The sequence below is a fragment of the Littorina saxatilis genome, linkage group LG6 (genome assembly GCF_037325665.1).
Source record: "Littorina saxatilis isolate snail1 linkage group LG6, US_GU_Lsax_2.0, whole genome shotgun sequence".
Lineage (NCBI taxonomy): Eukaryota > Metazoa > Mollusca > Gastropoda > Littorinimorpha > Littorinidae > Littorina > Littorina saxatilis.
In genome coordinates this window covers 28,660,889-28,686,924 of record NC_090250.1, presented here as the reverse complement: position 1 = coordinate 28,686,924, position 26,036 = coordinate 28,660,889, and the positions used below count along the sequence as shown (strand labels likewise).

Here is a 26,036-nt window from a genome sequence, read left to right as displayed (position 1 = left end):
GTGGTAAAACGTCATGGTTGAAGGTCTGGTACGGTTGTGGGCGATACGCATGAACTAACAATGTGATAGTGCAAGCGCAGCACAAATTGCCGCGTTTCAATGAAGAGAGAGAGACACAAACACACATATATAGCGTGTGTGTGTATGCGTGTCTGTGTGTGTATGCGTGTCTGTGTTTGTGTGTGTGTGTGTGTGTGTGTGCGTGTCTGTGTGTGTGTGTGTGTGCACGTACGCGCCTGCTTGTGTCTTTATAATATATGCTACCCAACCACCCACCCCCTACCTGGACACCCAGATTTAATTTGTCGTTTTGACCATCAGAGACAGAATCCAGTAATCTCTTAGTCACTGTCTGTACCTGGCCAACCTCAGGGGACAAGAAAATTGCATACTCACCACCATGCAGCTCTATACTTAAGGTCACAAGCATCCCCCAAACAGGTAAAAACATGCCAAGATCAGCAAGAGGTCCCCCAAGTATTTACCTGTCAGGTAACCCTTGGCCCTTATCACCGCCACACGACCTGTTTGCCTCCGTTTCTAACAACACCCACACACACTGTGTACCCTACACCCGGCGAAAGACACTACACCGTGATGTAAGTTGTAACGGTGGTCCTAATTTGTACACTACTGATAGAGCTGTGACATAACTATGGCCATAACTTTTACACTACTGATTCGGCACACGTACGGCTTCCTCAGTTTTGCCACAGTTCCTAAAACCCACAAAATATATTGTATATTGACCCCCAAAAGATCCCGTGCAAGACACTACACTGACTCACAGTTGACTGTGATGTCATGCTGACTTCTGTGGGTACACTACTGGTAAGCCCTGTGACATAACTCTTGACATGACTTTGAAACCGCTGATATGGCATACGTAAGGCTTCCTCAATTTTGACACATTTCCCAACATGTAGTGTATATTGTCCCCCAAAAGACCTCGTGCAAGACACTACACTGACTCACAGTTGACTGTGATGTCATGCTGACTTTTGTTTGTACACTACTGGTTAGGCCTGCCGTCGGTGACATAACTCTGGACATAACTTTTAAACCGCTGATATAACTTTAAACCCGTTGATTTGGTTAACATCTGACTTGACAATTTTGCCACCATTCTTAATGATGACAACATACCCCCCCCCCCCCCCCCCCAAAAAAAAATAAAAATAAAAAATCATGAAAAAAGGAGTCAATATTACGTCGTATGTACCACTCACATGTGTGAATATTATTATGACACCTTCAATGATTTGTGTACACCATTGATTGACGCTTCTATGCTACACTGGCACTGCTCATTAAGTGTACCATTACTTGACTTGGCTACCATCATAATCAGGAGACATGACCTGACTGGGTGACACAGTACTGAGTGGTTACACGAACATCTACAATGATGCCAGCAAGTGCACTGATAGAACATCAATACGTTTTCAACACATCATTCAGATTCTATTTACAGATAAACGCCCCTTCTAAGAATCAAAATTCACACAACACACAGGTCTATATAACGCTTAATAAAATACATGACAATAAAACTGGCAGAGAAACAGATGACCCAAAAACACACAAAAATCCCAAGAGTAATGCCATGATGCCCTTAATGACAGCAGACTCAACACAGTCTCTAAACCAGGCACATTTAATTCTCAGCAACTCTGCCCTCCCATTTCTGTTTTCCCTTCTGTCATGCCTTCCATTTCCATTAACAAAATCAATCCCCCCCTGTATTTTCAGTGAGCGTGTAAAGGGTGAGCACACTTGCAGTCCAAGGGCTGTCAAAGGTGCAGCTTACGACTCATCGATTTCTACCTCACAGACATCACGGATGCACACTCCCAGTGTTACACCAACGAGAGTCAATGTAAAGCTACAGTGGTACCTGCGATGAAAGGACACCCTTGGGACTAGCCAAAAGTGTCCCTACAATGCAGATGTCCCGTCATGGCAGGTATATTTTGGTAGATATTTAATAGAAAAAGGGACACCAGCAGGTGTCCTTTAAACTAAAGAGAGGTGTCCTCTGATCGGAGGGGCCACACATTACATGTACCACTGTACTACTGTAAGCAACAGTCTGATCGAAGATTTGGGCTTAGTCATCACGACAGGGTGTAGGCTTAAAGGGATGCTGTCGATACTCCAATCTACTTAGTACATGTAGGACCAGGCTGTCATGATTGATGGCACGGTCGTTCATTGCTAGCTGAACAGGCACAGGTATAAACACACACAAAGTATGAGCTCTAGTTTTTAAGGAAAAGCGTTTTGATACAACAGTACAGCTGTATTTGACAGATTTTTTGAAAGTTTTCACACACACACATACACCACCACCCTCGTCTCGATTCCCAGCCCAAGTTAAAACATTGAATCAAAACTTGACCAAATGTAAAAAGAGATGCAAACTGCCAGAGCTGCAAAAAAATAAATAAAAACAAAAACCAACAATATAAGAAGCAGAACAACAAAGCCTGACTGATGAAAGACAATAACCCATTCATATTTGAATATTTGGTTCCTAAAGGAATTTTACACAATGTTTTTGTTAAATGGTTGATGATTGTTGGCTAACAAATAGTCATTGATGAGAATGTGCATGCTGGTAGTTGTTAAATGATTGATGGCTCACAAACAGACACTGATGAGAATATATATGATATGAAACACACACAAACAAACAAACACACTCAAGATATCTTCAAGTTACAAATACAGTGTGTGTGTGTGTGTGTGTGTGTGTGTGTGTGTGTGTGTGTGTGTGTGTGTGTGTGTGTGTTTGTGAGTGGGTGTGTGTGTGTGCACGCATGTGTGTGTGTGTGTGTGTGTGTGTGTGTGTACGCATGTGTAGTACCAATAATTATTGTAATAAGATAACAACCTCCTGGCCCTCTCATTGAAAAATACTGAGATACTGAGGAGAAGAAATCCAATAGTTATACCCAAAGCTCAACTGCAACCATAAATGCATTTGGAAAAAAAAAAAATTTTATCTTTTATTTTTTATCTTTTTTTTACCTTACTTTCTTATTTTGTCAAACCCTTTATAATTATACTGGCTTAGCACTGACACAAAATTCTAGGCAGAATGTATACCTCCAGTACTGTCTACTGACCGCGCATAAGCAGTAGAAGAGAAAGGCACAGGGGAAGAGTTTATACCGTTACCTTCAACCAAAAGTGATAACCTATGTCACTATGCAAACAAAGCCATACAACGCTTTTGTTTGCTTTTCTTGCCTAGTTTCACTTTGTTTTAGTTCGATACGGCCTGACACTGAGTTTCTAACAACGATCGACTGTGTATGAAAGACCAAACGAACAGTCTACAGCAACAATGCAATTTGATAGTTCCTGGGTTTGCAACATAACCCCCGGCTCTGGATCGTCTCCGCATGTTTATCAAGTGTATACCCATGAATAACACCTGAAAGAAATGCAATCGTGCTTGTTCTCTGACTAGTCTCCACGCAATCATATCGTTTCTATTCTCACTGTACAGCGATCAACTTACCTGTGGACTCCAAAATGTCTGGTGCAGGAAATATCCAATCCACACAAAGTTTTATACAAATCTCACACACCCCGACGAGGTAGGTAACTTCGGAGCTGACCTGGAAAACTTGTCAGATTTACCTGTGTGTGTGACACACGACGCGTCTCTCAATATGGCCGTGTAGTGTGCGACAAGGGGAGGTCACAACATGGTCATGTGACCCCCCTAGCAGACGATGTCATTCACGACGGAGGAACGGGGAAAGGCGAGTGTTCTCCACACGATGTGAGTGTTTGAGTCTTTTGCAAACGCCGAGAGAAAATATTCAAAGTTGGGCTCCACTTCGCCAACAAAGGTTGTATTCAGCGGCGTGATCGATCCAAATTTTCACAACGCGCTTACCCTTTTGGAGCTCGGCGAAGCCCAGACAGGGGAAAGCTCTCGGTTCATTTTTAGGTCAAGCTTGACACCGCGGCAATAGTGTGGGGGGGCGTGGCTGTGTGTCATACAAACAAGGCAACCCGCGGCATCTCTTTGATGACAAGGACCTCGTTATGTTTCACCTGTTTCGCTCGATATGCTTCAATAATTTGACGAGCCGGGAAAGACATAGCGTGCCCTCAAAACGGGATTTGAACTTTGTACGAGTAGCTGACTTTCACCAACAACATGAGCGGGTCAACAACTTTGGAGAGTTTGCGGTTTTGAAAACAAAAGGCTTGGCAGCGCCGCGATTGGCGTGGGAACTGAGTAAATCTTCAACATAAAGACCTAAATGATAAGCTCTCAAAACCTCCAGCGAAAGACCAGGGTCGCGAGGGTTAATTTAACTGTTTCTGTCTTAGCATTCCCGAGCCGGTCGGCCAAGGAAACAACAGTAAATTGAATACGGCATGTACATTGACGTTGGAGGCACAGAAGCCTGTGTTTGTGTAAGATCAGGAAACACGATGTGAAGATCTTAGAGACCCTCTATGTATTTGTAAAAGCTACCAGTACTGATTTTCAAGTGGATCATCGTATCATTCGAGGCGGCCGTTTTCTTCTTGTTGTCACCTTCTTGTTGAAACCATCGAATGATGACTGATGAAGTAAGGGGGGGGGGGGGGGGGGGGTGGTAGACGGGGCGGCTGGGATGAAGGTGGGAAGTGGAGGTTGTTGGTCGGGTTCATTTCTTTGTTGTGTTTTTTTCTTAGTTTTTTCCCTATCTTCCCTCCTTCCTCAATTTCTTCTTCGGATTGTTTTCATATCTGTTTGTGTGTGTGTGTGTGTGTGTGTGTGTGTGTGTGTGTGTGCTGTCATGTCAATATTCCCACGGCTCAGTGTCGGCGGAGACTGAGTGTGATCACAGTTAGTCACCCGGCGTGTCTTGTTGCCCAGCCTTGAAGTAGATAGGCTACATCTACACAGTCATATGCCCCGCCGGCTCTCATTGACAGTAATTCATTGTATATTGCTCAATATCAGATTACGAACTCTCTCTCTGTTTGTCTGTCTCCGGTTTTCAGTATCTCTGTCTCTGTCCCTCTCTCTGTCTCTGAGCCTCTCTCTCTCTCTCTCTCTCTCTCTCTCTCTCTCTCTCTCTCTCTCTCTCTCTCTCTCTCTCTCTCCCCCTCTCTCCTTCTCTCTCCCCCTCTCTCTCTCTGTCTCTCTCTCTTACTCTCTCTCTCTTACTCTCTATCTCTCTCTTACTCTCTCTCTCTCTCTCTCTCTCTCTCTCTCTCTCTCTCTCTCTCTCTCTCTCTCTCTCTCTCTCTCTCTGTCCCCGTCTGTCTCTCTCTCTCTCGAGGGCTGGATGTAAAAAAAGCACCTGTTTGCTTATGCCATTACCTCGTTAGTAACGATTTTTTCTTGTCTTTGTCTTGTCTTGTCTTGTCTTGTCTTGTCATCTCTCTCTCTCTCTCTCTCTCTCTCTCTCTCTCTCTCTCTCTCTCTCTCTCTCTCTCTCTCTCTCTCTCTCTCTCTCTCTCTCTCTCTCTCTCTCACTGAGTCTCTCTGTTCAAACCGCACAAACCATGTTCTCGTCCGCGCTTTACATATTAACTATGAATAAAAACACACTAGATCAACATTGAATGTACATTGTACATGTATATTAATCCTAACATAATAATAGAACAATAAGCTCACAACAACACAACATCAATTTTGTAACAATATCATCAAAAAAGGAACACACACAAATAAGCAACGTGAAATGTATTACCCTAATACAACTAATATGACACAAGATTCTGAAAACTTGACCGAGAAATGATTAAGAATCTGTTTTTTAGTTGCTTTTACTATTGCATTCATACATTTATTTAATTCTACTCTATTTTTTGAATTTATCACATTTTATTACTTTGATTTCTATTGTATCTCGTTATGATTTTTTTGATTTTTTATTGCTCAACAGGGATTTTGACATTCAAACGACCTGGGACAAAAAGGCCGTGACACACGAGCCCGTGCGCGTGCACCTGGCAGAAGACCAAAGTGGGTGTCGTCTGGAAGTGCACGCGCCTTTTTTCGGCTCGCCTCCTGCACCCGCTGCGCCATCGGGGCAACCGTGTCCCCAGCTATGGGATTATGAGGGTTGGTGCAATGCCACTGAAGTGCACTGATCACAATCGATGCCAAGGGGGTGGGATTTGTGGTGGGGGGGGGGGGGGGGGGGTGGGTGTAGGGTGCGGGGTGATTGTGCTTCGATTGAGGCTGAGATGCGGACACATATATGCTCATGGAGTAGCAGACATGCAGATAGACAAATATGCACACACCGTACTAAGCCGGAGCGCGCATAATGTTTTTCCAGTGTTTCTGTTTCAGTCTGTCCCGGTCTGTATCTCTGTCTCTCTGTCTCTCTGTCTCTCTGGCTGTCTCTCTCCAGTCAGTCTCGGTCTCAGTGTCCGCCTGTCTGTCTGTCTGTCAGTCAGTCAGTCAGTCAGTCAGTCAGTCAGTCAGTTAGTCGGTCTGTCTGTCTGCCTGTGTGCCTGTCTGTCTGTCTGTCTGCCTCTCTCTCTCTCATAATGCCGCGATCAGGTACTGCTGTTTTTTCATCGTCGTGTGGCACTTAATGCCGCGATCAGGTACTGCTCTTTGATAAGTACATGAAGATCTACTAGTATAATCATTTTATATAATCTCTCTCTCTGTTTACGTTGTTCTCTTCATGGATTTTGCACATACATTATGATTATGTGTACAATGTGTACATGTGTGTGTGTGTATGTGTGTGTGTGTGTGTGTGTGTGTGTGTGTGTGCGTGCGTGCGTGCGTGTGTGTGTGTCTGTGTGTGCGTGTGTGTCTGTGTGTGCGTGTGTGTCTGTATGTGCATGTGTGTCTGTGTGTGTCTGTGTGCATGTGACCGTGTGTGTCAAAGTGTGTGTTTTAATGTATACCATTACCAATGACCATGTTGGCATGTATGCTATGAACATTTTTTTTTCTCTTTGTCTGATTTAATAACCATGTTTTTATGTTTTTGTTTTGCTTCTTCTCCTGCTTTAATATTATGCACTGCTTAGTTAATTCCCTCTTGGGCGAGGGCTGGATGAAAAAAGATCTTTGCTGTATCTACTCCATTACCCTCGAAAAATAAAGTTGGTTCGTTCGTTCGTTCTCTCTCTCTCTCTCTCTCTCTCTCTCTCTCTCTCTCTCTCTCTCTCTCTCTCTCTCTCTCTCTCTCTCTCTCTCTCTCTCTCTCTCTCTCTCTCTCTCTCTCTCTCTCTCTCTCTCTCTCTCTCTATCTCTCTCATGCTCTCACTGACATACGCACGCACAAACACTATGATTATACTGACACCACTTTAAACTGTGTAATGGATCAGTAAACGGCGGTGTCATTAGTCATTCACGCTCCTTTTGAATGTGTGTTTGCCTTAACAAGTAACCCAACCAGTGTGACCCCCCCCCCCCTTACACACACAAACTTGTGCATGGGTGGAGTCATTTCAACTAGACTCTAATCCAGTGTGAAAACCTTTTTAAGTTATTCATAAGCAACACCCTTTACTCAGTCAGACACTTGTACTTTGTTTTGCCTAAACGGAATTTGAAAAGGAGAAAGGCATAAAATGGAAAGGCTAGTTTACAAAAACTTGGTTCACCTTTGGCCTTAATCTTTAGTTCAGTAAAACCTTGTTTGTATGTCGGCCTTTCATCACTGATTATCATCAAAACCTAGGTTGGGCGGGGACTGTTTAAATACATCATGCGGGTCGGAACTTAGAACACTGGGGTTTGAATTTATTGGGTTGTTCAGACGGATGTTACGACAGTTCACGATACCCTGTCTTAAACAGTTCCAAGACCTTAGTACTTAAGTGTTGTTTTGGGAACTTCAGTTCAAGGTCAGCAGTGTCATGTTTTGATGACAGGCCTGACGATTTGTGACTGATTTTTTTTTTTTTTTTTTTTTTTTACTTTTCTAACGGTGACAGATCGGAGAAGCCCTGGGGGCCCGGTAGCCTGCTCAGTTGGTAGAGCACTGGACTTGTGATCGAAAGGTCCCAGGTTCGAATTCGGGCCGGGACGGACACGGATCAACTTTATGTGCTGCTGCAGACCCAGAGACGGAAGCCATGTCCCACCCCCGTGTCATCACAATGGCACGTAAAAGACCTTGGTCATTCTGCCATAAGTGCAGGTGGCTCAGTGAATACACCTAAACACGCAGACACCTGGGTAGCGCGACTCCGTTGCTGCTAGCTTTCCAGTGGGAGGAAGCGACCCGAATTTCCCAGCGATGGGACAATAAAGTAATGACAATGAAAAGGAAAAATGAAATGATGTCTGGTCGGTCACGAGCTTATTTTAGTCGAGATTTTTTTTCAAATGTTTTTTAAACAGATGGAACTGGCTCGCGTTTCCAGATCTTTAAAACTTACATGTACTGTAGCATTAGAATAGTTATGAGCATATTTTTTTGCTCAAATTGTTGGTGTCCCTGCCTTTACCTCCCACCTCCCCCTCCCCCCTCCACTAAAGATATTCATGATTCGCTCACAAAATCAGAATAATAGCATAACGTGACAGTATCGGGCGGTTTACAACAATAAGCGAACGGACATTTCTATCTCGTCAGGGTGTTGCCTCCTACCCCCGACCGTTTTTCTCAGTGTGTTCGCCGCGTTGTAAGCCTCAGCGGTTGACCCGCCTTTAACGTGACCTATATTGGCGAACGACAAGAAGAAAAGAACGTGACCTGTGTAACCAAGTGCGAGGGATTTGCGGTGCAGGGGAAACAACTACGTTAGTCAAAAAGGGTTTGCGTTGCTGAGGTTAAAATGTAGATTTGCTGCAAATTATGTTTTGACAACAAAATACGTTTTTGTGTTATTAAGATTTTATTTTGATTGACAGGGTATGAGTTCACAAAGGATTTGTGAGTTGGAAAGTGGTTTGAATCACGAGTACTGAAGGATTTAGGTTTTTGGCAGGAGAGTATTTTTGGGTCATGTGACTGGAGACGCGCGCGAAGATGTTCCTTTTCCGCCTGACTGCGAAGTCGAGAAGACATGCTGGCGTAGTATTGAGAAAAGAATCGGGAAAGAAATAGAGATTCTTGGCAGCATCCGGTGATCTAATGTGGTAGATTGTGATGCCAGACGTGGAGGTAATTTTGATTTTATATTTGTATGATCGATGGTGAGATTAAGGATGAAAATTTGTTGGATTTGAAGTGGTGCTTGTTGTGAGAAAAGCCTGTTTGTGGATGGCGCCGGTGCAAATCATATTTTTGATGAAAATTGATGATTAATCACAGGTATATTGGTAAAATAGGATGATATTTTGGGAGAATATTATGTTGGTAGTTATAAGGAATGGGTTTGAAAACGATTGATCAGAAAATTGAACTTTTAGTTGAGTTGTGAAAGACAGTCTTATTTTTGACGTTGTGGGATCAAAAAGGGAAAGATTAAGAGTTGAAGTGGAAGCGTGATGTGACAGCCGAGACTATGTTGTTAAACCGTGTTGTACACAGTATTAGAAGAAAGTGTACTATGATAAAACATAAATTGTGGTAGATTTTCGGGAAAAGTATTAATTTCATAGTGAAGTCAGTCGGTAATCTGAGATGACAACATCTTGGATACGACAGGAAATCAAAATTGTTAATTTACTCGCTATTGATAGTTCCGTAATAATTGCAGATGGAGGAGGATGCCGCGGTTTGCATGTTTTGGTCAGAGATAGCGTGACCGAGAGAAAAGGCATGAGAAGAGGTTCGTACATCCTTTCCTTTGCTTATAGTTGAATTCAGTGAAGAACAAGATGGCATTAATGTGTTATTAATGTAGTGTTAGCTTTGTTAATGAGTTGTATTGAAAGAATTACGACAGACATTGTGAAGAAAATTATGTTCCAACACAGAGAAAGCAGGTAAGAGGTTGTAATACCTTGATGTACATACCCACTGTGAAACAGGCAGTAATGTACCCTGGGTGTGTGTGCTTTTGTGTTTACAGGGAGCAGACGTCGTTTGTAGACTACTCTTTCCTAAGGGGTTTTAGTTTTAGATTCAGTTTTAGATTCAGGTTTTAGTTTTAGGTTTAGTTTTAGTTTTTAGTTTTAGGTTCAGGTTCAGTTTTATACTTTATTTTTTATTTTTTTAATTTTAGATCTAGTTTTATTGTCTTACGGGGTTCTCTCGGTAATCATTGTTTGTGACTGTTGTGAACGTCAAGTGTGCTCTCCCCGTATAGTGTAATCCAAACTTTAACCGGAAGTTGTGATGACATTGTCCATGGTAGGGATGTTTGTAATAGTTGGCATTGTGAAGAGGACAGTGTATTGAATTTTTTGATAAAAGGATGGTTGTGTGATCTGCTAGTATTGGGGTCAGTGAGTGCCCTGTGGATGTATGAGAATGATCTAGCATGGGATTAACCCTTTTGTCGCCTGACAGAGATATTGTACGCTCAGGCTGAAGCCCACCAATCCTCTGAGAACTCGTCTTGTCTGTACGTATGTGTATTAGCTGCCATTATATTAAGCAATAAAGTACAAAGTGACAACATTTATTGTGTGTCGTGGTGGTGAAAGCAGACGCGAGTTTGTGTTGTAACTGTTTCCTACGTTTGTTCTGTTTTGTGAAATTATTTTATCTTTTTAATTAGTTCCAATTGGCCAAGTTTTTCCTGGTTCTTGTCTTATCCTTCAACGGGGTCTCGAGACACGAGCCCACGGCAGGCCTTGGGTTAGAGCTCCCCCCAAGTAAATTTTGGGAGTTCAAAACTAGTTCCAACCACTCTTCTTGTATTTTTATCACATTTGAGTGAGAGAGTGGAAGTTGATAAGTTCGATCCGTGCAAGTCTCGCAAGAGGACGTAGGAAATCCTCTCCCGGGCATAGTTCGTACGGAGAGAACGGGGCTAACTCAAAAATGTGATTGGCACCTCCTTGTTTATCTTAGATTTTTACTTCGGTCTTATTTGACCCATTGTGACCTTTGTTGGGCATATTTGGGCTGTAATAAGACCGTGGTAGGTCTTATTTGGCACCATCCGACGGGACCACCGTGTGGAGTTATATGTGAACTTGGCGAGCTTGGACCAATTGGAACATTGTTTGTGGGTTTTTTTTGTGTGTGTATATTTATGTGAGAGAACCCCTTAGGATTGGAATAGGATCGAACGACGAGAGCAACGGCAACGACTGCGACAACGACATCTGGATCGGCTGGACGAGAGAAGGAAGAGGAACTTGGACTGCGGCGCGACGCAAGACCTGTGTCAATACTGTTTTTTGTACTTGTGTTGTGACCTTGACTTTGCGAATTGTGTGAAAGTGAATGAAAGGAGTTGCGAACCTCGGAACTGTTTGACGGAATAAAATAGATGTCAACCGAATTGGTAAACGTTGAAGGTCACGTTTTCGATTGCGTCTGTGACGATAAATCACCGTTTTCATTTATTTCCGAACTTGCGAGATCCTCCTCCGGAATTGTATCAGAAAGCTCAGAGCTAATTGGTAGTTCGGGAGAACACAGTAGGATCACTTTCATGTGCGAATGTCACGTCACGCTTACATTTAAACAAGTAACTTTACAGGATGTGAAGTTGCTGGTGAAACAGGACAGTACTGATATAAAAGCTAGTGTCGTGCTGGGGAAAGATCTTTTGTGTAGATTGCAGGAATAAGGTTAATCAACATGACGGACAGGAAAGAGAGAAGAGAGATACTACATCCTAGTGATGATGACTTAATGAGGAGGCTGAATGAGTCTTTGAGGGAGAGTGAGGGTGCTTCGTATCTTCAGACACCAAGTGGAGGGTATACAAGAAGGGAAGAAGTACAGATGCTGGGGGCGGCTGATCACTACGAGAGGTTAGGGATTAGAATGGGACTGTCCGGGGGAGAGTTAGCACAATTTGTGGCTACAAACGAACGCCAAGATAGGGTGGCAAATGAGTCTACCATGGCGAACCTGGAAGCAAGTAGAAGAACATCGGCTAGAGTGCCAGTAGCAGTGTACCCATCCCCAAAGATAAAGTCATTCAAAGGAAAAGAGTCTGTAAGAGCGGGGTACGATGTAGAGGAGTTCGTCATGGAGATGAGGGCAATGCTAGCACAAAGGGATTTGGGATCGAAGGAAGGACTGCAGGTGGTTCTGTCTTACGTTGAGGGTGATGCCAGACGTGAAGTAAAAAACGGGGGCAGGAGATGTTTTGGCGCAGAGGATGTATTTGAGGTGTTGAACGAAGCCTATGGCGATAATCGGTCTCTGTCTACTCTTTTGAAAGAATTCTCAGGAAGGGAACAGTTACCCAGAGAAACGGTGAGAGAGTTTGCAACTGATTTGCATGAGAAGTTCGAGAGACTTGTGAAGAAGCAAGAAACAAGTGGCAGAGAGGTTTCTCGAGAAGAGTTACTGTGCGATCATTTCATTGAAGGGGTGAGAGACAAGGGTCTAGTTTTAGATCTGAAAAGGCAGTCGCAACAGCAGAGTCAGTCCTTCCGCACGCTAAGGCGTTTAGCCATTGATTGGGAGGAGACAACAGAGTCAGGATTGCCAAAGAACAGAGCCACTAGTCGCACAGTAAAAGCAAACTCGGTGGAGGTAGAGAGTAGGGACGATTGGAAAGAGGATCTAGACAGGTTGATCACCGGAGTCAAAGAAGGGTTGAAAGTGGCGTCAGAAGAGAAGTGTGTCACAGGGCAGATTGGGGCACAGTGTAGTGTTAGTGGGGGGACCACCGAAACAGGCATAGAGGATGTTAGGCAACAGATGCACAAGATGACCAGGGATCTGGAAGAGTTGAAGGGTTGGTTGCGCAGGACAAATGTTTCAAGGAATGATGCGGCGGTGGACGAGGGAGGTGGACAGTCCAGGTTGTCGTCGACATTCAGACAGACATTTAGGCGAGGACCCAGGTCAACGAGGTTTCAGTATACTCCAGATGGAAAGCCGGTTAGGTTTCAGTACACTCCAGATGGAAAGCCAGTTTGTGCTAAGTGCAATTCTGCAGGGCATGTGTGGCGAAGGTGTCCAGGTGTGGCGACACAAGGGGAAGGTCCGTTAAACGACCAACCGTCCGCGTAGAGAGTCGTACGTCGGATGGTAAGAAAGGAGACTCCACCTTGGTTTCACGGATGGTAGGTGAGAAGACTATGGTCTTTGTGGAGGTAGATGGTACCAGATTAGAGTGTCTGTGGGACACAGGGTCACAGGTGACTATCATGAGCAAAAGATGGTTCGAGAAATATTTCGCGACCAAGAGTTTGGTTCGAAATACGCAGTTCATTCAATTGGTTGCGGCGAATGGGACTAGTATTCCCTACTTGGGATACGTGCTCTTGGATATCAAGGTGGGTGAACAGGTTCTCCAGAAATGTGGTGTGCTAGTGAGTGCAAGCGAGTCCTCGAAGAAAGGTGAGCCAGACCTTGTGCTGGGGACAAATGTGATAGAGAGGGCAAAAGATTTACCGAAGGGTTTGGAGTACCCAAAGGGCGGTAAGAGAAGTTGTCTGGGAAGAGTTCGACTACCGAAGTGCGGGGTACACGCAGCGGCGAGGTCGATAGTTTCAGTCATGGTGACGGGGAGTCAAGAAGTTCGGGATGATGAGGAGATAATCATAGAACCGTTGGTTACCAACAGCGGATTTATGATTCCGTGTACGGTGGTGAAGGGAAAGGGACCATGGCAGGTTCCGCTGTTCAACATAGGGGAGGAAGATTTGTTCTTGCAAGGAAAGACTCCAGTGGGATCTTTGCAGAAGGTTGCTCATGAAGTACGACAGGAAGTACAGGTGGAGGACTCCTCAGAGGGATTGGTTGTACACTGTGCTGCAGTATCGGCCAGTGAAGCATCAGAAGCAACAAGTACGTCTGGGTTGGTCAACAGGGAAGATGTGGACTGTAGCGATGAGGAGTTTGTGCAGTTGCAGTCACTGTTTCAAGAGTTTTCGGGTAGTCTGACACAAGATGACATGAGTTTAGGGTATACTGATAGAGTGAAACATCGTGTGTTGGATGACAACATACCGACAGCGCAAACGTTTCGCAGAATACCGCCGACTCAAATGGAGGAAGTCAAAAGTCATATACAAGATTTGTTGGAGAAAGGGATCATCCAGGAGAGCAGCAGTGAATACGCGTCGCCGATAGTGTTAGTGAGAAAGAAACCGGCACCGGGCGCACTCAGAGGAGATTTACGTCTCTGTGTGGATTTCCGTGAAGTAAACAAGAAAACCAAGAAGGACAAGCATCCTATACCACGGATCGAGGAGTCTTTGGATGCGTTGCAAGGAGCCAAGTATTTTACCAGTTTGGACTTAGCTTCAGGGTACCACCAGGTCGCTATGGACGAGCGTGATCAGCACAAGACGGCTTTCATTACGCCTTTTGGTCTCTACGAATATAAGAGAATGCCTTTTGGTCTGGCCTCGGCCCCGGCCACGTTTCAGAGACTCATGAACTCATCGATGCATGACATGCTGTTCCAGATCCTGTTGGTGTATTTGGATGACATCTTGGTGTACAGCACAACATTCTCAGAACACTTGGAGAGACTGAGGAAGGTTTTGACACGACTGCGTGAACTGGGTCTAAAGTTGAACCCAAAGAAGTGCAAGTTTTGCCAGAGATCAGTTGAGTACTTGGGGTACACCGTGTCGGCGGAGGGTGTGGCAACAGACGCGAAGAAAATTGACGCGGTGAAGAAGTGGCCGAAGCCTACCACGTTGCGAGAGTTGCGTTCGTTTCTGGGGTTCTGTTCCTACTATCGACGTTTTGTGAAAGGTTTCGCTCAGTTGGCAGGGCCACTACACGGTGCTGTGGGAGAACTGTACGGCAAGGTGCAGCATAAACATGGAGGGAAGAAGACCCCTTTGGGAAAGACTTGGACGGATGAGTGTCAGCAGGCGTTTGAGGCTCTCAAGGAAGCGCTGACGACGGCGCCGGTGCTTGGTTTTGCAGACTACAACTTACCATTTATCCTAGAAACGGATGCAAGTCTCAAAGGATTGGGTGCAGTCCTGTCGCAGGAACAGGACGGGAAGAAGAGAGTCATAGCTTACGCCAGCAGAACCTTGAGGCCACCAGAGAAGAACATGACAAACTATAGCTCGATGAAGTTGGAACTTCTGGCATTGAAATGGGCTGTCACCGAGAAGTTTCGAGGGTATTTGTTAGGAGCAACTTTCGTGGCATTCACGGACAACAATCCGTTGAGTCACCTTGACAAGGCAAAACTTGGAGCAACAGAACAGCGTTGGGCGGCGCAGCTTGCGTTGTTTGACTTCGTTATCAAGTACAGGTCAGGACGTTCAAACGTGAACGCAGATGAGTTGTCCAGGTGCCCCATGCCAGCAGAAGATGGGATAGAAGAGGAAGAATTTGTGGACGCAGCCCTGCCCATAGTTCGGAAAGCAGAACAGCTGGATTTGAGCGCGATCGCTGAACGCATGGAACAAACGAGGGTGTGTGGGATCAGAGTGGAGACCTCCACAGCAGGGGAACAGCTACCTGAAGGAGTGAACTGGGCGCAAGACCAGGTGAAGGGTGAAGCACTACGTTCTTTACCATCTTTGTCCAAGGAGAGGCTACAGGAAGCACAAAGACAAGACTCAGAATTGGGACCACTGTTGACGTTTGATCCTACCAGTGAGGACGGCAGGCCTACGCATGACGATTTGTTAGGCAAGAGTCGTGCGTTTATCACTTTGTGTAGACAGTGGGACAGGTTTCGACTAGTGGATGGACTGTTGTATCGAGTGATTCAGCACCCTACTACTCACGAGGAAGTAAGGCAGTTGGTGCTACCAGTTTGTTTACGGAAGACTGTGTTCGAGTCTATACATCAGACCGGACATCAGGGTATAGAACGTTGTACACGACTGCTGCAAGAAAGATGTTATTGGCCGGGAATGTTCGCCGATGTTCAGAAGTGGGTGAAGTCGTGTGAGCGCTGCAACTTTTCGAAACGCGTGATGCCGAGCGTGGTGACACCAATGGGACACTTGTTGGCCACGCGACCTTTGGAGGTGGTGGCCATGGATTTCACCACGTTGGAGAAGTCGTCCGATGGAAAAGAGGATGTACTCGTGATCACGGATGTATTCACCAAGTTCACTGTAGCCGTGGCGACCAAGGACCAGAAGGCTACCACTGTGGCGCGAATATTGGTGACAGAATGGTTCCAGAAGTATGGGATACCAGCACGGCTACATTCGGATCAAGGGAGGAACTTTGAAGGAGAGGTGATAAAGGCTCTTTGTGACATGTACCAGGTTCGGAAGTCCAGGACGACACCCTATCATCCCCAGGGCAATGCGCAGTGTGAAAGGTTTAATCGGACTATGCATGACCTACTGAGGACATTGGGAACCAAGCAGAAGAAGAAATGGACAGGGTATCTCCCAGAGTTGGTGTACACCTACAATGTGACTCCACATTCGTCGACAGGGTTTTCACCGTATGAACTGCTGTTTGGACAAAAACCGTGGCTGCCAGTGGATTTTCTGTTGGGCAGGGAAGAGCAAGCGGACTCAAGTGTGGAATGGGTGACGCACCATCGAGAGAAGCTGGCAGAGATACACAGGTTGACAAGACAGAATCTTGGAACAGCGGCCACCCACAGGAAGAGGCGACATGACGCCAAGGTGAGAGGAACTCGACCGACGAAAGGGGATATAGTGCTGATCAGGGATCACCCTCCGGGTAGAAACAAGATCCAAGATGCTTGGAAGACGGAGAAGTACAGGGTAGTGGAGCAGATCCAGGAGGATGGGTCACCTCTGTTGTTGGAATCATTGGAGACAGGAGCACGGAAGAGGCTGCATATATCGCAGGTGAAAAGGTTGATTGAGGACAAGGAGGAGTTGCCTCGAAGATGTCCAGAAGAGGTAAGACAGATACCACAGAAGGATGCAAGTCCAAGGGAGGTAGAGAGAGTCGAGAAAATAGCACATCGGGAAAAGAGTCAGGGAGTAACAGGCTGGGAAAACGTTGATGCCGAAGAGGGAGACTCACAAGACGATAGCACCAGAACGGGGGAAGAAAGTCACTCAGAAGTTCTTGCGAGAAAGGAGGCAAATAGGTACAACTCGGGGAGTAAAACAGGACGACCAAAGCGAGTGACGGCAGGACGACACTCAAATGTGCATAGGCTACCGCGCTCGGCTAAAATATGTTCGGTGATGAAGGCACTATGTGGCCTGTTGGAGGTGTTGTGTTAAGTTCCTGTGGAAGAAGGTTCCTGTCTCTTAGCGGTTTTCTTAGCGCTTTCATAGGAGCAACGGAAGCAGATGTCGCTTGAGCGATCTGTAGCAGGTGTTGGTCAACAGCCTGAGTGTTGGTTCCTGATGAGGATGTAGGAGATTGCGTCGTACGCGTGGAGAGTTGTTGTCAAGGGATTACTCATAGGGTTTGTAGAGACAGGTGAGGTTTAGCCAACCTGTGGCAGGTACTGTTTCAATCAGCCTGCGTGATCAGACTCTGGATGTAGTAGTTAGACAGAACCTGGTGTGAAAGGACAGGATCTGACCCATATAGGAAGAAGTTAAGCAACATCGTGAAGGCAAGTGATGTGGATTCCGATGACTGTCGTGGCGATAGTGTAAGTGTGGTTGTGTAAATAAAAGGAATAGCAGTATGGCTATGAATGGTCCGTGAGGTACACAGCTGTGCTAAAGTAAGGAAGGCCGTTAAAAGGGCCGTGATGCCGTCATGGTCCCTTGTCGGGCTGTGATGGCGGTTGTGATCCATTGTCGGATCATGATCCGAGGCACGGTGGTTGAGCATTGACGGTAGGGTGGGTCAGCTCAACACATTGGGTGCATAACTGTTCGCCTAGGTCAGGGGGTGTAATGATGTACTCGTCCGCTAGGTACCGTGGGGCAGTTGTGTACGTTGGCCAGAAGTACTGGAGGGTAAGAGGTCGGTAGCGATTTATTTTTATTTTTATACCAGTTTGGTTTTTGTTTTGTTGGTTATAGTTATTAAGTGTCATTTTTTTCCAATCAAACTTCGTTTCGTGACGTCGAGTGTTTTGTAGAGAGTATGTGGTATTATAACTTATGTATTACCGATGAAGACGAGATAGGTTATAGGGTACTGTTCCTTTAGTAAGGGCAGCTAAAGAAGATGTTGTAATTTTGAAATCGACTTTCATTACCTAAACCGATTGGGAGGTAACGTCAGTCGCTGTCTAGCTTCGGCTTGGACAGTACGAGATATTAAATATTTTCTAACCAGTGGAAAACTTTGGTTTTCGTGAGAGGGTGGAGTTATTGTTGCCATGTCATTGGATATGAGGTCAATCAACATTTTTGGACAAGTTCCACTGTTTGGAATAGAGACGTTGTCCTTACTGATGTAGACTTGTGTTATAACTACTGCTCTCTTGTATTATGTTGTGTACCTTGTTTTGTATCTGTCGACGTGTGATGTTGGAATTTTGTGGTGGTCCCGTGGAGGTTAGGAGAATCTAAAGGCTGTACAGGCATGTAGAATGTTGTATAAAGAGACCAGCTCAGTCTCGATAAAACGAGTAAGGTATGGATACGGGTTGCACTAGCCGATAAACGATGCAGGATGGAGTATGACTCCATCTGGTGAAAAAGAATAATGGGAAGTAGGCTGTATGAACATAATGTCCTGCGTGAGAGAGAAACATGTCAGATATGGTTGCACAAGCCTTTTAAACGTTGCACAGAAAGACTAGCTCAGTCTTGATAAAAGAGAGTAAAGGTATAGGTGGCACGCACCTTAGAACACGATGTGACGATTAGACTAGCTCAGTCTAGAGTAAAACAGAACTGGAAATTAAGATTAGCATGCTAGTTAATAAGTGGATTGGATACAGTTAAGATTTTTCTCCCGGAGCGCGGTAGATTCGGAGTTGGGGAGCGGGAAACGATATTCCCCCTGAATGAGAATCATTATTTCCTCCATTCTCCCTGCAGATTCTGATGTTACTGTCGATCGTTACATATTGTGTTGGTTATTGTGTTGGGTTATTAGAATTAACGCAAGCCAAAAGTTTATTTTTGAAGGTTAGAAGCTGTTGGAGTTAGTGATGATGATGGTCTTGTTGTTACTCGGAATTTTGGGGAAAGACTTTGATGAGCGAGTAGAGTAATCTTTCAGTAGGTACCATGTAACCTTTTAATAGGTGCAGCTCGTGTGTTGTCATGGTGACATTCGAACCAGATCTAGGTGGTGACGCCATTAGCCGTTACGACTGCGGTAGTGCATAATCTTTACGTGTTAGTTAAACGCGAGCTTTGTTAGGTTTCACAGTTGTGAAATTGATGAGAGTAGGACAGGAGCGTGGTGTGAGCGCTTGGCTATTAGAGGGTTAGATGAGTTTTGACCGTGGCTGTTAAAAGCACGATTGAGAACGGGTTTTGTCAAACTTTCTGGTGCTGTAGCTCAGTTATGGTTTTAGTAAGCATTGATCTTGGGACACTGGTTTGTCAGTGCTGGTGGTCATAATAGACACAGCATTTCACGTGATCTAGTGCTGAACCTGGGATTGGTTGTGTGCTGAAGCTAAGGATGATTCGAGTTTTGGTTTCTTTATGGTTTTATGGATTGGAGTTTTAACTGCTGTGGTTAGCTGGTTTAGTGAGAGCGTTGTTGGGCGAAGACAGTGATGAGTGGTATTTGCACTTCTTTAGTGAATGCAGATGATCCACGGGGTTTATCACTGTGACATTCAACCTCGGCACTTTTGTTATTTCCTACGGCCTTAGTGATTTGGGACTCCAATGCTCCGTTGTTTATGTTGGTTAATGGTTTACGTGTAGTAGTATGACGGTGAAGTTTGTTTATGTCATGTTTGTCCATGGTTCTCAGAGGTGGGTTGCATATAATGTGATGTATAAAGGTGAATTCGGGTTTTTAGTAAACATGCTCGTAGTGTGTTTCCAGTTTCCTGCTCGTAGGCTCGTAGCCGAGGTTAGGTAGACACTTAGTTTTGGGAGACGCGTGTCGTCAGGAGCCGACGTTCGAGTTGGGGAGTGTGTAACCAAGTGCGAGGGATTTGCGGTGTAGGGGAAACAACTACGTTAGTCAAAAAGGGTTTGCGTTGCTGAGGTTAAAATGTAGATTTGCTGCAAATTATGTTTTGACAACAAAATACGTTTTTGTGTTATTAAGATTTTATTTTGATTGACAGGGTATGAGTTCACAAAGGATTTGTGAGTTGGAAAGTGGTTTGAATCACGAGTACTGAAGGATTTAGGTTTTTGGCAGGAGAGTATTTTTGGGTCATGTGACTGGAGACGCGCGCGAAGATGTTCCTTTTCCGCCTGACTGCGAAGTCGAGAAGACATGCTGGCGTAGTATTGAGAAAAGAATCGGGAAAGAAATAGAGATTCTTGGCAGCATCCGGTGATCTAATGTGGTAGATTGTGATGCCAGACGTGGAGGTAATTTTGATTTTATATGTGTATGATCGATGGTGAGATTAAGGATGAAACTTTGTTGGATTTGAAGTGGTGCTTGTTGTGAGAAAAGCCTGTTTGTGGATGGCGCCGGTGCAAATCATATTTTTGATGAAAATTGATGATTAATCACAGGTATATTGGTAAAATAGGATGATATTTTGGGAGAATATTATGTTGGTAGTTATAAGGAATGGGTTTGAAAACGATTGATCAGAAAATTGAACTTTTAGTTGAGTTGTGAAAGACAGTCTTATTTTTGACGTTGTGGGATCAAAAAGGGAAAGATTAAGAGTTGAAGTGGAAGCGTGATGTGACAGCCGAGACTATGTTTGTTAAACCGTGTTGTACACAGTATTCGAAGAAAGTGTACTATGATAAAACATAAATTGTGGTAGATTTTCGGGAAAAGTATTAATTTCATAGTGAAGTCAGTCGGTAATCTGAGATGACAACATCTTGGATACGACAGGAAATCAAAATTGTTAATTTAATCGCTATTGATAGTTCCGTAATAATTGCAGATGGAGGAGGATGCCGCGGTTTTCATGTTTTGGTCAGAGGTAGCGTGACCAAGAGAAAAGGCATGAGAAGAGGTTCGTACATTCTTTCCTTTGCTTATAGTTGAATTCAGTGAAGAACAAGATGGCATTAATGTGTTATTAATGTAGTGTTAGTTTTGTTAATGAGTTGTATTGAAAGAATTACGACAGACATTGTGAAGAAAATTATGTTCCAACACAGGGAAAGCAGGTAAGAGGTTGTAATACCTTGATGTACATACCCACTGTGAAACAGGCAGTAATGTACCCTGGGTGTGTGTGCTTTTGTGTTTACAGGGAGCAGACGTCGTTTGTAGACTACTCTTTCCTAAGGGGTTTTTAGCTTTTTGGTTTTTAGATTCAGTTTTAGATTCATATTTTAGGTTTTTCGGTTTTTAGTTTAGGTTCAGGTTCAGTTTTATATTTTATTTTTTATTTTTTTTATTTTAGATCTAGTTTTATTGTCGTACGGGGTTCTCTCGGTAATCATTGTTTGTGACTGTTGTGAACGTCAAGTGTGCTCTCCCCGTATAGTGTAATCCAAACTTTAACCGGAAGTTGTGATGACATTGTCCATGGTAGGGATGTTTGTAATAGTTGGCATTGTGAAGAGGACAGTGTATTGAATTTTTTGATAAAAGGATGGTTGTGTGATCTGCTAGTATTGGGGTCAGTGAGTGCCCTGTGGATGTATGAGAATGATCTAGCATGGGATTAACCCTTTTGTCGCCTGACAGAGATATTGTACGCTCAGGCTGAAGCCCACCAATCCTCTGAGAACTCGTCTTGTCTGTACGTATGTGTATTAGCTGCCATTATATTAAGCAATAAAGTACAAAGTGACAACATTTATTGTGTGTCGTGGTGGTGAAAGCAGACGCGAGTTTGTGTTGTAACTGTTTCCTACGTTTGTTCTGTTTTGTGAAATTATTTTATCTTTTTAATTAGTTCCAATTGGCCAAGTTTTTCCTGGTTCTTGTCTTATCCTTCAACGGGGTCTCGAGACACGAGCCCACGGCAGGCCTTGGGTTAGAGCTCCCCCCAAGTAAATTTTGGGAGTTCAAAACTAGTTCCAACCACTCTTCTTGTATTTTTATCACATTTGAGTGAGAGAGTGGAAGTTGATAAGTTCGATCCGTGCAAGTCTCGCAAGAGGACGTAGGAAATCCTCTCCCGGGCATAGTTCGTACGGAGAGAACGGGGCTAACTCAAAAATGTGATTGGCACCTCCTTGTTTATCTTAGATTTTTACTTCGGTCTTATTTGACCCATTGTGACCTTTGTTGGACATATTTGGGCGGTTATTAGACCGTGTAAGGTCTTACCTATAAGATGCGGTTGGCTGAGCCCCAACCGCCGTTGAGCACACCTGGAGTGTGTGTTTTAAGTTCTCGTTCTAAGGGCAGTAACCGCTGTAGAAAGATTTTAACTCGATCGTAGAGGTTGCGTCCCTTAGAGCAGAACTAACTTCAGTTCGTCTTCTTCGTTCATGTAACTTTTATTTTGGGAGTAGGCAGGGGTTTGTAATTATTGTTGCATATAAAACTTAAAAACTTTTTTTAATGTAGATGTCTTTTTTTGCAGTCGTTGAGGCCTTCTTCATGAATGACAAGCACCAGTATGTCGAAGTGGAACTATGTCCGTAAGTATGAACATGATTTTGTTCAGTACTTGATACGTGTACTGAATCAGTTTATAGACTAAATGCTAAAGCAGTAATTGATGATCAGTTAGTGAATTAATTGATGTTACTTATAGCCACAGTAAGTGTTGCCATCCTTACTCAGCACTAAATCAGGGCTGTTACGTCAGGGCTTTTCAATTCAGTTGTGTGTTCGGTTCAAATCGTTCATGTTCGTCTGTTTTTGTTTGGCCCGTTTTCTCATTGTTTGTTTGTTTGTTTGTAAGTTCATAATATTCCCCATCTTGTCATGTTACAGCCATGGTCAGCATCTCGTCCTAATACTGAACGGCAGAAGAAACATCGTACAGGAACAACTGCCACTACTGGAGTTCAAAGCTGAAATATCGGGAAACAGGTGGCACGGTAGCGCAGTGGTACCCGCATCCTACCTGCCACCCTCTGTTACCAAGTTCAACGCCTTTGCAATACACGGGGAGGGGGAGGACAGAGTGTATGAAGCTCTTTACCCTGCAACACAACACCATGATACTCCTGACTTGTAAGTGCTGGCTTGGTTGCTTGTGGTAGTGATTGGTTGGTTATTGTTTTCTGTTCTTTTTGTTTTGTACGCCGTCACGGTAAAAACCCTTGGGGGCATAACAAATAATTGTTTTAATAGTCCCTACAACCTATATGATTTTGGTGGTGAATGAGCTGTGCGTGTGTGTGTGTGTGTGTGTGTGTCTGTGTGTGGGTTTGGTTTGGGTGTGTGTGTCGTGTGCGTGCGCGCGCGCGTGTGTGTGTGTGTATGTGCGTGCGTGTGTGTGTGTGTGCGTGTGTTTGTGTGTGTGTGTGTCTGTGTGTGGGTTTGGTTTGGGTGTGTGTGTCGTGTGACAGGCAAACAGACAAACAGAAACACTGAAACAGACAGACAGATAGACAGCTAGTCATTGCATGTATCAGTTCTTTCGTGCAAGGTGAACTTACCATCAATGCTGCAATGATTTTTCTTTCAGTCATCGCCTAGAATATTTCGGTGACATCGATATGAGCAGAGTTTCTCCATCTCTAGTGACTGCAACACCCTCCGACCTGTGGAACAAATATCCTCCACCGTCGTCCTAGTTATAGCGGTGACGTTAAAAATACATTCCTTCCTGTGTAAACCATTATGTAAACCACCACATTTTGTCCAGGCTTTTATATGAGGTAAGATTATCCTTCCGCCTAGAGACGGACATATCATCCTTGCTGCTTTCTTTTTCCAAGTTGGCTTTGTCTCTCTGTGTGCGCTGAACTTATTTCGCAAATCGACATGGGTGTCAGATACAAAACTAATGCAACGAAATTTGAAAACTCTGGACAGAAAACAGGTCATACTGGTTTGGTATATTTCTAAGTAGAAGGATGCTCTTTTTCTGACAAAAGCCTGATCAGATCTGTGATGATTTACAAGATTGCTTGAGCTTGCAATGTCTGCCTAGAATTGTGGAAGAGCGCACATAACTGCATTATATTTTTTGTCTCAAACAGTTTTAGTTTCAAAGAAATCCACTGCCAATTTGTGAACACTGAACCGTCGACATATTTCCCGGGGTCCAAGTTTTTTTCGCTTTAAGTTGCCCTAAGTTGCTATTGTCGTTTAATGTTTGACTGTTTTTATTGTTTACTTTTGTTGCTGTAGTTGTGTTGTTGCTGGTGGGTTTTGTTGTCATGTGTGAGGTATATGAATATTTCCATTTAGTTCAATGCATGTGGCCGATTGATACTGTATTTTTAAAAAAAAACCACGTTTTGTTTGTTTGTGTGTTTTTTTTATTTTTTTTATTTTTTTTTAAAAATGATGTATGATTGTTTGTTTGTTTGTTTGTTGTTGACATTGTTTTGCTGTGCGCAGAACGAATATTTCCATGGCCGAGTTGAATCCGTATCGCTGACTGACTCACTACGGCAATAAAATATTAAAGAAACAACCATTTTGTTTGTTTTTGTTTTGTTTGTTTGTTTTTACTGTTGTTATTTTCCTGAGTGATGATTGAATGAATACCTCAAATTCCATGTATTTGAATGCGTGTTGCTCGATGACTTGGCGGGCCAATGCAATATAAAGGAAATATAGAAACATCTCTCTTCTAAATGTCCTTATCCCCTTGTCTTGCGTATAAATAAAAATACGATCTACTCAGGCCTAAAAAAAAATAGGTGTGGTTACGGTAACCCGACCTACCCTATTTTTGGGGGCCGACCCAATAACTTTTTATTACATTTGTCAAAAAAATACCCAAAACAAGTAAACGAGTGCAGAAAACGCAATGAAAGCGAAAGCGCCCGAGTCGCACACTTATTTCCCTGTCAAGTAGGTTTAATTTGTACACATTAGAAAAAAAAGTTAAAAACAAAAAAAAAATGATTGCCTACCTTCCTACCCTATTGTTTTTGGCTATGTTACTGTAACCACACCTATTATTTTTTTTGGCCTCACTTGGGGCAAATTTCACGCATACAGGCAGCGGAAGTTCAAACCAAAAAGACAGACTAACAAAAAACGCAAGAGACAGAACACACACACACTGACACACACACATAACACACGCACACACACATCCACACACACACACTAACACTGGGGAGGGGCGCGCAATTGTACAATCGTTGTTTTTAACCAGTCTATTACAATCACACCTTCAAGCTTCATCAACAAGGGAGGTAATCAGCACGACCAAGGCAAGCGGCACAACTCTATATGCATACAAGCACATGCCGATTAGCTGTGCAGGTGTGGGATCTGATGAACATCTCCCAATCACCAGTGATGCAATCATGCGTGACGTCAGCAGGTGTGCGGATTGTGCCGCGTTTCTTAAAAACAACGGAACAGTAGCAACTGAAAGAAATGGGGAAACCTTGATGATTTTCAGCGATATTTCGGAGATAACAACAACAACAACAAACGTTTTGAGATCATTGTAACGTGTGCTCAGTAAAGGAAGGAAGGAAAAGGATCACAGAATTCTAATTAAACAATAACCACTCACAAAATTGTGTATTATTGCAAAACATTTTTCAGCTATGAGCGCAATTTTAGTGAAAGTGAACTGAGTGGTTATTGTTTAATTAGAATTCTGTGATCCTTTTCCTTCTTCGTGCAAACATGCGGAAAACAACAACAACAACAACAACAACAACAACAACAACAACAACAACAACAACAACAACAACAACAACAACAACAACAACAACAATTCGCATCTAATATTCAAGTTAGATCTCACACTAAATCGCATCTGATATTCAAGTCAGATCTCACGCTAAATCGCATCTGATATTCAAGTCAGATCTCACACTAAATCGCATCTGATATTCAAGTCAGATCTCACGCTAAATCGCATCTGATATTCAAGTCAGATCTCACGCTAAATCGCATCTGATATTCAAGTCAGATCTCACGCTAAATCGCATCTGATATTTAAGTCAGATC

At 43.8% G+C, this 26,036-nt stretch overlaps 1 protein-coding gene and 1 long non-coding RNA gene across 3 annotated transcripts; both read left to right on the top strand.

The window, feature by feature from the left end:
* Window positions 1-1,826: 1,826 nt before the first annotated feature.
* On the top strand, window positions 1,827-24,531 carry LOC138968927 (UPF0462 protein C4orf33 homolog). 2 transcript variants are annotated; one of them, XM_070341602.1, is made up of 5 exons: window positions 1,827-1,966; window positions 5,913-6,091; window positions 22,519-22,576; window positions 22,875-23,117; window positions 23,575-24,531. In XM_070341602.1, exons 1-5 carry the CDS (start codon window positions 1,944-1,946, stop codon window positions 23,681-23,683), a joined length of 612 nt encoding a protein of 203 aa, XP_070197703.1. In that variant the 5' UTR covers window positions 1,827-1,943; the 3' UTR covers window positions 23,684-24,531. The 2 variants fall into 2 exon arrangements, with proteins under 2 accessions (XP_070197703.1, XP_070197702.1); XM_070341601.1 differs by lacking the exon at window positions 1,827-1,966 and adding an exon at window positions 3,641-3,796.
* LOC138968924 (uncharacterized) lies at window positions 19,243-21,782 on the top strand. Its single transcript, XR_011456321.1, has 2 exons — window positions 19,243-20,377; window positions 20,917-21,782. It is a non-coding gene; the product is annotated as an uncharacterized lncRNA (long non-coding RNA).
* Window positions 24,532-26,036: the final 1,505 nt, after the last annotated feature.

Coding starts and splice junctions, on each gene's coding strand:
- LOC138968927 (XM_070341601.1), top strand. CDS start 3,747: ATGTCATTCACGACGGAGGAACGGGGAAAGGCGAGTGTTCTCCACACG. Junction 6,092..22,518: donor CCAGCTATGGGATTATGAGG/GTTGGTGCAATG, acceptor CTTTTTTTGCAG/TCGTTGAGGCCTTCTTCATG. Junction 23,118..23,574: donor CACCATGATACTCCTGACTT/GTAAGTGCTGGC, acceptor TTTTTCTTTCAG/TCATCGCCTAGAATATTTCG.